The 13,177-nt window shown below is 41.8% G+C and overlaps 1 protein-coding gene across 2 annotated transcripts in view; it reads left to right on the top strand.

The window, feature by feature from the left end:
* bcl11aa (BCL11 transcription factor A a) overlaps positions 1-11,102 on the top strand; it is a 44,355-nt gene extending 33,253 nt beyond the window's left edge. For both annotated transcript variants that reach the window (XM_019882165.1, XM_019882164.1), the window contains exon 3: positions 5,428-11,102. In XM_019882165.1, the coding sequence (XP_019737724.1) occupies positions 5,428-7,655 (2,228 nt within the window). In that variant the 3' untranslated portion in view covers positions 7,656-11,102. The remainder of the gene's footprint in view (positions 1-5,427) is intronic.
* The last annotated feature ends 2,075 nt before the right edge of the window (positions 11,103-13,177 follow it).

The following is a 13,177-nucleotide window of genomic DNA, read 5'->3' as shown; positions in this document are numbered from 1 at the left end:
AGGCAAGCGTAACTGCTGATCGTCGTATACGCATCAAAAACACTCAGGCTCGAATCTAAATCCCAAATGATCAACGAGACACTTTGCCCTCACTCCCAGTGTACGTTCTAAATCCCATTTTAGCGATGTTCCATGACGTCGGTACGACCGCCTCAACGAGAAGTGGACTCAGCCAAGGACAACTGCAAAGAGCCCTGATGGATTGAAGGAGAGGAGGAGCAGGGACTTTGGATGGAACCAAAAGTGGAAATGAGGTGCAAAAATAAAGACACATATTGAAAAGCTTGTGTGAAAAGATCTGGCAAATGGAGAGCAGACTCATTTCTAGAAATTGACCAAATTCATGGCAGTCAAAAAATGTTGGAAGACTCTAGCTTGAGTGGTGACCAAGACTTGTCATCAGTATTTGTCTGAACGGTGTTTGGATAAGATTTAGTGATGACAATCCAGCTAATTCATAGGACGGAATGACTGGATGAAGATCAGTCGGTTCGGAGAACAGACAGTCTGTGCGACATTCCAAAGATAATCTGAAAGTATGAAAGACTGGTTTTCTTCATTTATTTATTATTATAAATAATTATTTTGGCATTTTGAAGTACACAAATAACAATCAAGTGATCAATGGGGACTGGAACTGTCATTCAGGTATTAATGGAATAAAAATATGTTAATTATTGTGGGTGTAGTTTGCAGTTGATGTGGACTCATACGGAAAAAGTGATGTGCAGTGAGGGTTGGTGTTGCGGAGGCACTGATCGTTTATGTTTGTCAAGGCTTCTTGGCAAGTTTTTCAAGTAACAAAATCCCGTATGGGTCCACACAGTCACACTCGTTGAGAATGAAAGGCAGGGAATGCAGAAAATACGTTTTTTTTATAGCACAGCCACAAAGCCAGTCTTTACGTGTATACCATGGCGTTTAAAAAGAACGAGTCGTTTAACGTCTTTTCCCGATTCCCGTTGTTTGAAGCAAACCTGGTGTCTGTCTCCCAGTATTTATGATGTCCTGCTTTGTTTGAATCCAGCTTTGTAAAATGTCTTAGTTTGGAAATTAAATCCTGCATTTTTAGGGTGAGAAATGACAGCTTGCGGAGTCGCACAGCACACTTCTTGTTTACTTTTTGCGCACGGGTTAGAGTTCGCCGTGACCCGGCTGGTGGTAGGCTATCAGGCTGCTCACTATCGCCACCTTACTTGAGGCAGAGGTACTGGCTGCCTCAAGGCAAGCATTTTCCCTGTTGATTTATGTCATATTGGCTGTCCATGCCTTACCTCTTGTCTCTGAAGGAGACTCTGTTTATTTAAGCAGGAAATAGAGAATTTTCTGCGATTTCTACTTTAAAAATGGTCAAAATACATGAAGAACCACACCAAAATCATAGTTGAGAGGACAAATATGAATACTTATACTTCGTTTCTTTTTCGTCTCATGATGACAGGGGAGGCACAGCCTCACCTGCCTCCCCTGACTGCACGTCACTGTATGGAAAGTCATTGATTTTGCTGAACTGCTTTAGCTTGATCACCTTGTGAATACAGAAATTTTGATTCCCGCATTTCACTGCAACTTTCAAAGGGATAAAGGTGGAAGAATGTATTCTGAATACATCAATTTCGTGGTAGAACGTAAAATCACTGAAAAATTGTACGAATCAGCAGATACAGTATCACTTTTGTTATTAGCCCTCCATTTTCTGAACGTGTATTCTCGTTTTGAAGCGTTCAAAATTGTTTCTGCTCAAGTCTTTCTCTCGCGCTCACAGAGAGACACACACGTGCACACACAACCTCAAGCACACACAGACAGACACAGGAGGGGGTAACGCAAGCGAAGCTACGTTAATCTCTCCCTGTTCCTCCCTCTCCCATGCAGCCCCACTCAAGTGTCCAGGCAATGCCCTTGGTTTAATAGAATGTAATGCCTGAGCCGGTCACTGTAGCATGGCTGGTATTGAGTGTTAGGACATTTCTGAAACTGAGAGTGTCTGTTCCTCAGAGTCTCACCAGGAGCTTTGACATTTAGCTTCGTGTAAAGAATCCCACACTATCATCCCCATCCACATCTTCCCTCCCCTTCCTCTTACGCCACTAATATACCCCGATGTACTCCAGCTAACTTGTTACAGCATGTTTGCCGTCTCTGTTTTCATTTTAAATGAAAGGATTACTTCACCTTTCCTCACCTCGATACCCTTGCCTTCATCTTTCTCTCCCCATTCCACTTTCTCGCTTATTTTTTTTCTACCTCAGAGTGGCACAGAGTTTCCCTAATGAAGTGGTTGATGGGAGTAGATTACAGAGAGACAGCGTGGAGCAGTCGCCTACTCTAAAATCCATTAACCTCACAGTTTCACTCAGTGCATGGACAAGTCTTAGCATTGTATAAGGAACATACTGGCGAGAGAGTACCAAAGTCTTTGTTGAATTAATGTTTTTTTTTTTGTATATTTTGTTAACATATTGGAAATATATATTTTTTGAGCATTGCTGTGTTCTCACGCATCTGCGGCACTGCACACACACTCTGAATTTTGTATGCCCTGTATTGCCCTGTAATCAGTCAAAAAAAAATATATGGCTCTGATGCTTAATTTACTTTTCTTTTTTGTTATTATTAATGGATGTTATGGGTTTAATGGTTTAGGGCAAATATAGCATTTTAAATGCAGAAAATCTGTTTGTTTAATGGTGTGGGGCCAGATTGTTTTTAATTTTGTGGGAAGGGGCAGTAACACTTACGTGGCTGAAAATCGCACCAAATCTAACCCGCAGGAGTCATACCGACACATTATCCAATTCCCGCATCACAAAAATAGAACAGTCGAAATGAATGAATGAACTGACCAGTTTATCAAGAGGAAAAATGAATGATTGAATAAAATTAAGCATCCCTAGTCTTGATAATGCAAATGATATTCAGAGGTTAAATTTGATGCAGGTGGCCACATTAGTGGTAATTTGTGCCAATTTTAATGATCCATAATTTAGCAGCTCCTGTTCTGGTCACGTGGGACAACTGCGTGTTAGAAAGGAGAGAGAAGGAAAAGGAGATGCACTCCGCTCAAACAAAATGAACGAATATGATTCTTTGGATACAAAATTGGACATTTTATTCTACAATTTCTCCTCATCATTGTATGCTATGGTCATCCATACATGTCGACTTTGCAGTTGCATTTGTAGTCTTTGTGTCTGTAAAATAAGCTTACTGGCAGAATGTTAATGTCGAGTAGCCCGTCATTACCAGGTTGTCTAAGCAGTTTCTTACAAAGTGTGCCAAGTATCAGTAACTGAATGTGACAAAAAGCACTCATTCCCAACCATTGAGCCAGGGTATGCCGGTAGTCGTTTTTTGTAAGAGATCTTCAGGTGTGCCAAACCAATTTCACTTAATTATTATTTGTTCCAAATCTTGGTTCATCTATCTATTCCAGCAACATATAGTGACAGGCAGAACTACTGAAGGTTTTTCCACTAGATGGCAGAAGGTACCAGCTGCATGCATTTGTTGCCATTCAGAATAATAGGTTTTTGTTCAAATAACAGAGTAAATTAAAAACAAAAATCAAAAAAGATCACCATTATTTATGTCGCAATACTTTTTGCACCAAGTATTTTTTTCCATATGTAAAATAAGTGCCTTGACTCAATAAAGGTTGGAAGCCACAGACATAAAATGTAATATGAGATTGTATAGTATTTAGGAATAATTTGCAGTACATTTCACAATTGAGATCCAAATTTTGACTTCTGGTTGACTCAGAAGAATTCACCTTTGTAGATTGCTGGTCAGTCACATGACATTATAATTAGACCATACAAATGGCAGTGCCTGGGCTTTTTTTTTTTTTTTTTTTAAATCTTTGTCAAACAAATTTCTACTGCTGGACAGTACATTGCAGTCAACCATCCATCTGAATGGATTACGTAGTTTCTTTGCATGTGAGTAAGTAAAGTGCAATTCAGGCACATCACTATACATTACACTGCATCATTGTGAAAAACGTGATTTCATTCAATAATTCAGTCCAATTTGAAAATGTACAGTATGCAGTAAATTTCCATAATTACAGTTGACAGTGAACGAAAACCCACAATTCACTCTCGAGAAAACTGAATATTACATGAAGAACAATTAAAATGATTTTGAGTGCAGGAATTGGACTAGAATTGGCTTTGCCACATTTATATTCTTATGTGTTCTGTACTGAAATGCATAAATTGTTGTACAATATTTGAATCTATTCACATACAGTATAAACATGTGCACAAAGATCACTGCGTGGGAAAATACAATGGAGAATATAGAGCAGGGGTCACCGACCTTGTTGAAACTAAAGGCTCCTCTTTGACCACTGATGAATGCGAAGGGCTACGAGTTTGATAGGATGCACTTTTGAAATAAATTTGCTCAAACTACCTTCATATGTTGTAACTAATGATTAATGATATTCATTTCTGAGAAGACACCGATCACGTTAGCGTTTTCTCACAATAATTATGAAACAGATAAATATCAATTGGCCACACTTGATGATAAATATCTGCCAGTGTTCACATGATCGCTTCTACAATGTTCCTGGAGAGTCACAGTGTCTCATCACTGGTGAGCTATTTTTGGAATAGGCCTCCGGGCTACTCAAGTAGTCCTCGAGGGCTTCCTGGTGTTGGTGACCCCTGATATAGAGGAAAAACGTTTAGCTGTAGTGTGCAATATTCGTACTTGCGTCAATCTGAAAACCGAACACAACTGTGTTCCATACCAATTCACTATATAGTGAAATTATTGTTTGTGATCTGAAATATTTCATTTGGGTGGCATCATGCACAGTCCTGAGCATTTGATTAATTTCATGAATAATGTTACTTTGTTTTTTTTCTGGTGCAAATGTTTGTGTAATTGTTGTCAGTGTTTGTGAGTAGCACTCTGTTTTGGTGGCTCAATGGGAAGCCGAAAGAGGTGGCCTGTCAGTATAGCGCTTTCTTTATTCTGCTGCTGACATGAGAGGACTAACAGTTAGTCCAAAGGGAAACATTTTGTTCCAGAAAAGTCTGAGAAGAACAACACACACTGAAAAAAACATGCACACCCTATTCTCACATGTAACTCATGTGGGGCATGACCTCAATAAGAGGTACTGTTGTAGTCGCAAAGTCTGCAACACCATGTGCCAACTGCTCTGAATAGCTGTAACATTTAGGCCTAAGGTTCCAAAAAGTGATGGGTTCATCCAAGTCTTCGTCATTCATGCCTATTATTCTGGACACAATAATCATAGTCTCTGTACATTCATAGCTTTGATAGTGAATGATGACCAGAACTGAGGTTTTTGCTACGGGGTCCATGCGTATGTAAACATATTTTTATTGAACCTATGACTCTTAACCTGTCCCCTAAGCTATTTCTATTTCTATGTCATTGCAGGCAAAGAAGAACCAACAACCTACACGTGCACTACTTGCAAGCAGTCATATGGCAGTGCCTGGTTCCTGCTGCAGCACGCCCAGAACTCCCATGGTTTCCGCATCTACCTAGAAAGTGAACATGGCAGTCCTCTCACCCCACGAATGGGTGGGCCTTCCTCCATGGGTGGGGGCGCAGATTGCCCTTCTCATCCTCCCCTTCACGGCCTCCATCTGCCTCCCGATGCAAGCCCTTTCAATCTCCTCCGAATCCCAGGCTCAGGCTCAGGGGGAAGGGACAGTGTGGGAGCAGGGAGTACACTTGGGGTTCCTGGTGGGCTCCATCATCAGCGTTTTCCTCCCACACCGCCTATCTTCAGTCCCCCTCCAAGGAACCACCTGGACCCCCACCACCTGAGCCCAGAGGAACTGGCGCTGGCAGCCCACCACCCGAGTGCCTTTGACAGGGTGCTGCGCCTCAATCCTCCTCTTCCCATGGAGCCACCTCCAACAATGGACTTCTCACGGCGGCTACGGGAGCTCGCGGGTAACACCTCAGGGTCCACTCCCCCTCTATCCCCCAGTCGGCCCGGCCCCATGCAGCGCTTACTCCAGCCATTCCAGACAAGTGTGGGAAGCATAGGCACGGGAGGTGGAGGTGGCAACAAAACTCCATATCTTGCCACCCCACCGCCTCTGCCAGGCTCCATGCAGTCCCCCGTGGGCTCTCAGACCACGCCTCCCACTCCTCTCCCCTCCGCAGGGGCAACACCCTCGTCCAACACGCCGATGAAATCCAAGTGTTGCGAGTTTTGTGGCAAAGCGTTCAAGTTTCAGAGCAATCTAATCGTGCACCGGCGCAGCCACACAGGAGAAAAGCCGTACAAGTGTCATTTGTGTGACCATGCTTGCACACAGGCCAGTAAATTGAAGCGCCATATGAAAACTCACATGCACAAATCCTCCTCACCAAACACAGGCAAGTCAGAAGATGGACTTTCCACTGCCTCCTCTCCAGAACCGGGCACAAGTGAACACATGGGCAGTGCCAGCAATGCCCTTAAATCGGTGGTGGCCAAGCTGAAATGTGAAAACAACAGAATGCTGCGTGAAAATGGAGAGGAGGAAGAGGAGGAAGAGGAAGAAGAGGAGGAAGAGGAGGAGGAGGAGGAGGAAGAGGAAGAAGAAGCAGAGGAGGAGGAAGCACAGAATGGGGAGAGGGCTGCTCGACGAAACAACAGTTACCACTTTGGCTTGAATCTTGAGGCCACACGTCAGCATGAAAACAATGGAGGTATCGGAACCCGACTGGGAGGGATGACTGATGAGGGCTCCATTCCACGCTCTCTCCCCGAGGTAATGCAGGGAATGGGCCTTGCCGCCAGCATGCAGCATTTCAGCGAAGCCCTCAATGCACACAAAAGGAACGCAATTGCCCAGGAGAACCACCTCCACCACCACCTGAACAGAGGACATCCACAAAACCGGGAGATGTGCGATTCTAACTCAGTGCAGGAAACAAATCGCGGCGAGGAGGGCTCGCTCTCAACTGTCAACGGACGCGGAGCATCCCCTAACGAATCTGCCTCTGCCTGCCTTTCTAAAAAACTGCTCTTGGGTAGCCCAAGTCCACTCAGTCCTTTTTCCAAGCGCATCAAGCTGGAAAAAGAATTTGATCTGCCCACACCCACAATCCCGAACACGGAAAACGTCTATTCGCAGTGGCTCGCTGGCTACGCGGCTTCTCGACAGCTCAAGGATCCTTTTCTGAACTTTGGGGACTCCAGACAATCGCCCTTCGCCTCTTCATCCGAGCATTCCTCAGAGAACGGGAGTCTGCGATTCTCCACTCCTCCGGGGGAACTCGATGGCGGGATGTCAGGTCGCAGTGGTACGGGAAGCGGGGGCAGCACACCGCATCTCGGGGGCCCTGGGCGGCCCAGCTCCAAGGACGGCCGAAGGAGTGACACTTGTGAGTACTGCGGCAAGGTATTCAAGAACTGCAGCAATCTGACTGTGCACCGGCGCAGCCATACGGGGGAAAGGCCATACAAGTGTGAGCTGTGCAATTACGCCTGTGCCCAGAGCTCCAAACTTACTCGCCACATGAAGACCCATGGTCAGGTGGGCAAGGACGTGTACAAGTGTGAAATCTGTCAGATGCCCTTCAGTGTCTATAGCACCTTGGAGAAACACATGAAAAAATGGCACAGTGACCGTCCTTTGAGTACCGAAATAAAGTCAGAGTAGAAGGCCGAACTATGGGACCTTTTCCCTTGCAGCTGTCTGCCATTAGCTCCCTGTTTATTCCAAGACTCTTGCAGTTTTTGCCCCAGCCCCAAAACTCCACTGTCACCAGGCTGGTGGAAAGTTAAGACCATGTGCTCTGCACCAGCACACCCCGTGTTCATTACCCATTGAATGCATGATCTGTATCGGGGCAATACTCTTGCATTGAGGCAAAACTTCGAGCCTTTTTCTTGTGCAATAAATTACATGTTGTGTACTATTTTATTTTGGGAGTTTTCCGTTTTCATTTCTAAGAATTTGTCAGCATGCATGGTATGTTTTTGTTAATCAAAAACAAAACAAAATGATTAAAAAAAAAAACAAAAGAAATGGAAAAAAAAAAAGAAAAGAATTTGTCCCTGGTTGGCTACTTGTTTAGTAAATGTGTTGCTGTTTTTCTCTTGTTATGTTTTTTTCTTTTTAATTCTTCAAAAAGAGAAAAGACAAGAAAGATACAGTATACTCATGCTGCATATACCCTGTAACACATATCATGTACAGTTTTGTGTTGTTACATGGAAAATGACCCACTTCTGGAACCCCTGGAAATGCACTTATCCGGATCTTTCTAAAAGATGCCATGTTCACACAGGGTTTAAAAAGAAAAAAAAAACACTTCATAAGTTCGATGAGTAAATAAATAGCAATGGTTTTCAAATTACAAGAACACAAGGGTGTGCAAAGACTTCAAATTGTACTATCATTTGGTAAAGTAAGAAAGAGTGCCTTTGATATTTTAAGACTACATTGGCCATAATCTTATCTGGAATACATTTATTTGGGGGTCACACTAAGCTGTCGAAACCACAGAGAAAAGGTCCTTGCATCAAGCACCTGCCTGCCCCAGTGGACTGTGACACCTCATAATCAAAGATTCACTTTCTAGTTAATGACCATTTAGCTATCGGGTACTTGTTCAATGGGCTTAGCTTCAGTACGTGGATTTCATAAGGAGCGTGGTCACGACCAGTGTTGCGGATATCGGAATAGGTGTTGTTCTGTTTCTGATAAGGAGTTCTTTTCAAGAGTCCGAAATGGGAATCTGTAATGTACAATCCTGAATTTGAAGGATACCCGTAATATTTGTCTGAGTTAGCACAAACCTGCAACGCTGCTTTCATTCGTGGTGTGTTGAACGACACGTTCAGTCATAGGCGACCTACAAAAGAGACAGGAGAGCACTGAAACTATCTCGAAGCGAGACAGAGAGAAAGGTACAACAAATTTAGTACGCGTGATGGAGATTAGAGGCGTTGTTTCAATTCTTCAAAACAGGGTCTGTAACAACGAGTCCAGCAAAATGAACTGCAAAATGAAAATCCATCAGTACAGACCGGCTCTTAAAAAGAGTGAAATGTGATCATTTTAATCAGCACGCATAGTTACTTTGAACGCCATGAGGAGAGATCGTTTTTTTAAGCTCTTTCGAGTCAAGCACTTGTCATTCAACCTAAGTACCATCATCTCTCTCTCGCATTTGCAGTAGCGGTCCGACTTGAGTCTCGATGCTACATTGTCAGTTTACAGTCGTGAAGTGCACTGTTTCAAATTCTAAGTTGAAAAGTTTACGCCGAAGGGGGAAAAAGGTAAACTGGTCACTGGTAAAAGCAGTCAAATTTTCTGTTGGCAGTAATTTAATAATCGCCGATCTTCACCCCCTTTGCCATTTCACTTTGGACAACATGTCCATGTATCTACTGGGCGAACAAAAAGAATCAGTCTTTCAACAAGGTCTGTACATTGAATGTACAGCACTCAGAGATCGTTTCAAAAAAAGACTCTGGGCTCACTGGCAACTGTTAAGTCCTCAATGTTGACTTTTGCGAAGAGCTGCATTGTTTCATTTTTGCCACCTCTGTCTTGGATAATCTCTGACTTTGTCGGCTAGACAATAAACACTCAAATGTTGCTGTTCCCATTTTTGTATAAATGTTCCTTTAATTCTAGGTATGGAAATAAACATTTTTTGGAACTAATATTTCACTGTCTTTTAGGGGAAACTGTTAAGTTTGTTGTCGTTTCTCTTTTCCTCAGCGTCTTGGCAATGTTCAAGACTCCGATCACAGTATATATGAAATAATGAAATAGAAAAGAAAACAAACAAAAAACAAACAAACAAAAAAAAAACCCTGTGATGGTTTTGTATTTTATTTTGCCTTGGCTCTTCACAGCTCTTCAGGTTGAAATACAATTTGCATTGGGGAAATGAATAAGATTATATATGAATATATAAAGAACTTAAAAATATAGGAAAATGCACATACATGTCAATTCCTATGCTTCAACACATCAATGTTTGATTTTTCTGTATTTCTAGAACTGTATTTGAATTCAATGTTCACTTAGAGTAGGCACTATAGTATTTATATTGAGGCTCGTATTTTTAATTGTTGCTTGTTCTCTCTAAAGGTACCATACCTTTTTTGGTAGTGGAAAAAAAAATCCCAAGCTGCCACGGTATATTTTTTTAATTTGGCAGGATAATATAGTGCAAATTATTTGTATGTTTAAAGAGATAAAAGGAAAAACCTAATACAAAAAAAAAACAATAAAACAAAAACAAAATCGGCTAAAGTATGTGGCATTGGGCAGCATTGTGGGTCATATGATGGCCACTGCTCTTTTCCCTGTCCACAGAGGTCGTTGTACATATCTTCTTTGTTTTTTTTTTTTGGTTCTGACCCTCCTTCCATCCTGCTGCCACTCTTGTATGCAGTAATACAAGCTGACATTGGCCTGTTCTGTTGTGTGCTTCTGTCTCTCTTTCCCTACCTGACAACATTCCAACAAGTAGAGAGAAAAAAAAAAAACATCGTATGCAGTACAAAAAAAAAAAAAGTGTCCAAATAAATATTAAAAAGAATTCAACGTTTTGCAGATTTCGTTTTGTTTTTGTTTTTTTTTCATTGCCAAATACAAAATGGTGCTTTCCATTTAGATTGGGTACACGTTCATATGCCAAGCATATTTAAAATTAACCTGGGAGACGTGGAGAAGCCTGCTTAAGTTAAGAATTTTTGTCAACGGCAATGCGGAATATTTTGTTATCAGCCTTTTCTATTCCTGTTCTGAGAGCTGTTTGTTGTAACTTGAACTTGAACTTTATCTTTTACAATGGGAGTTGCTATTTATTATCGCCTATATGCTCTGTTCAAAAGAGAGACATGGGATGGATCCTTGTTTTGATTTAATTTTATTTTATATATTTTTGTTTTTGTCAGAGTATATCATTTATTTTGTATTTGTGGCCAATGGTCATTTGACAAATCAAGCTCTTTATTCATTTCTGTATATGGAGTACCTGTTCAGTTGTATTAAGAAAACCGCTGTCTGTGTTTTCTGACAGATGTCTGCATAATCCTGTTCACACACCCATTTTGTCCCTTTATCAAAAAAAAAAAAAAAAAACAGCTAATAAAAAAAATAAATGAAAGTATCCTGGCACTTGTTCATTATCTCCACTTTGTTTGTTATCATCTCAAGTTTTTTTTTCCCCTTGCTCTGTACTTTATGAAGCACCCACCTTCACAACGATCAATGCACATTCCACACTATAAATGTTTGTGTGCGTGTGTGAACGCGTGTGTGTGTCCGTGCTTGATTTCCCATGTCCCGAGGCGTTTTACTTTTAAGTAGATACACGTATGACTCTTAAATCCAATCCACTATGCGGCCAATAATGGCTATTCACATCGTCACATGCACCGATATTCACTTGACATACTAAGAGTACGAGTAAACATATAATGACCTGCTTTCACAGAATGTCCTTAAGCAAATATAATTATGTCCCTCAGTTTGCTCAGTCGTCACAAAGCCTCACAAAGCTGTCAGGATCAATCAGCTCCATGTCCTCCAGCCACCCCTTCGGCTCGGCTTAACGCTCTTCAGTCTCTTTAGCGAAGATGTGAATAGATACTACACTAATCAGAGAAAACCTTATACTGAAAAATTGACCAACTGTTATAAGATGGTGTTAACGATGACAAAAGTTGATCACAGCCCTCTGACAAGGCCATAAGATGTCAAGTTGGGTGGCGACTAACTTCACTTTATTTATCTACACTGAACTCCTCTTGTCAAGACCGATGAGGCGTGACTGAAAGTAGAGGCCAATGAAAAAAAAAATGTCTCCTAAGGTTTAAGACAGCGATGCCCAAACTTTTTGGACCAAAGATCGACTTTTCAATCAAACAAGCTCCCGCGATCGACCCGTTACTGCGCACGTGCACGCACATAGACACGCACACCATGATGAGCAACGGCCTGACACGGAGGACTCACTTTTGCAGCCTGTTAACTAACGTAGCTCACGCGTACCGTTTTAAAGTGCTTCCCTCGGCCCTCTAGATTCCTATTCTTTGCCCGTGCCCTCGGTGAATTGTCCACGAAACAAACTCTGAATGAGATTAATGATAACATAAAAGATATAGCGCAACAGCTCTGATCACAAGCTGCAATTGCAGACTGCTGAGCGCTAATAACTTCCGGTGATGCAGGTCACGCGCCACCGTAGGTTAAAGATATACGTGCTTTATTTTATTTTATTTTACTTTATATTTTTTGTGAAAATGAGACTGATATGATGATTAGGGTACAGTGTACATTAACACAAAAAATATTACTAACGTGCACAAAGACACACAAATGGTTGTTTTTCTTTTTTTTCTTCCCCTACATCCCTCGCGATTGACTTGGGACCAGTCCGCGATCTACTGGTTGATCACGATCGACGTAATGGGCACCCGTGGTTTAAGAGATCACGAATCTGTCCCTTCATCTATATCCAATAAAAATTGATTCTCCCTGTGCCTGTGCCCCAATCCCCCACAATTTTATTGTTCAAAAAGATCCCAGTATTAATTAAAATTTTTGACATTGACAAATTTCCCCCCTACACACCGATGGTCCGAGATGTTCAAATTTTATGTGCGTCAACTGATAGGAGGTTTGACATTGTTAGTCGCTGGAACAACAGAGAAGTGACAGCACAAAAAATAAGTGCTTCAAATAATTAATTGATTTACTGTGATTTTGTCGCTGTTTGACTGTCATGCAATCAGGAGCGGTGATTCAGACTTCCCTGAAGGAATTCAACAAAGAAACCCAAACAACCAAAAACAAACAAAAAGAAAATCATGAAAACTACATTTTGAACTCCCTTTTCAACTGGACCTGGTTTGTATTTTGGTCCCAACTCTGGCCTTTTCCCTTTATAAATCTTTTTTTTTCTCTCATCCCAAACAGGCAAATAGAGGACAATGTAAAACTTGCTGTAACAGTTACAACTCCTACCTACTACAACAGAATTCTATCTTCAAACAAACAGCGTAATAATGAACGATATCCATCAATAGATCTTTTCGCGAGAGCTTATCCTCAACAGATACGCAAGTGAGCTGGAGCCTATGCCAACTGACTTTGGGCAGGAGGGGGAGTACACCCTGAATGTGGAAAGCATGCCTCCTAAACGGCCAACTGGA

Source organism: Hippocampus comes, unplaced genomic scaffold, assembly GCF_001891065.2.
Source record: "Hippocampus comes isolate QL1 unplaced genomic scaffold, H_comes_QL1_v1.1 scaffold36, whole genome shotgun sequence".
Classification (NCBI taxonomy): domain Eukaryota; kingdom Metazoa; phylum Chordata; class Actinopteri; order Syngnathiformes; family Syngnathidae; genus Hippocampus; species Hippocampus comes.
Note: the sequence above shows the minus strand (reverse complement) of the source record. Positions and strands in the feature narration are given on the sequence as shown.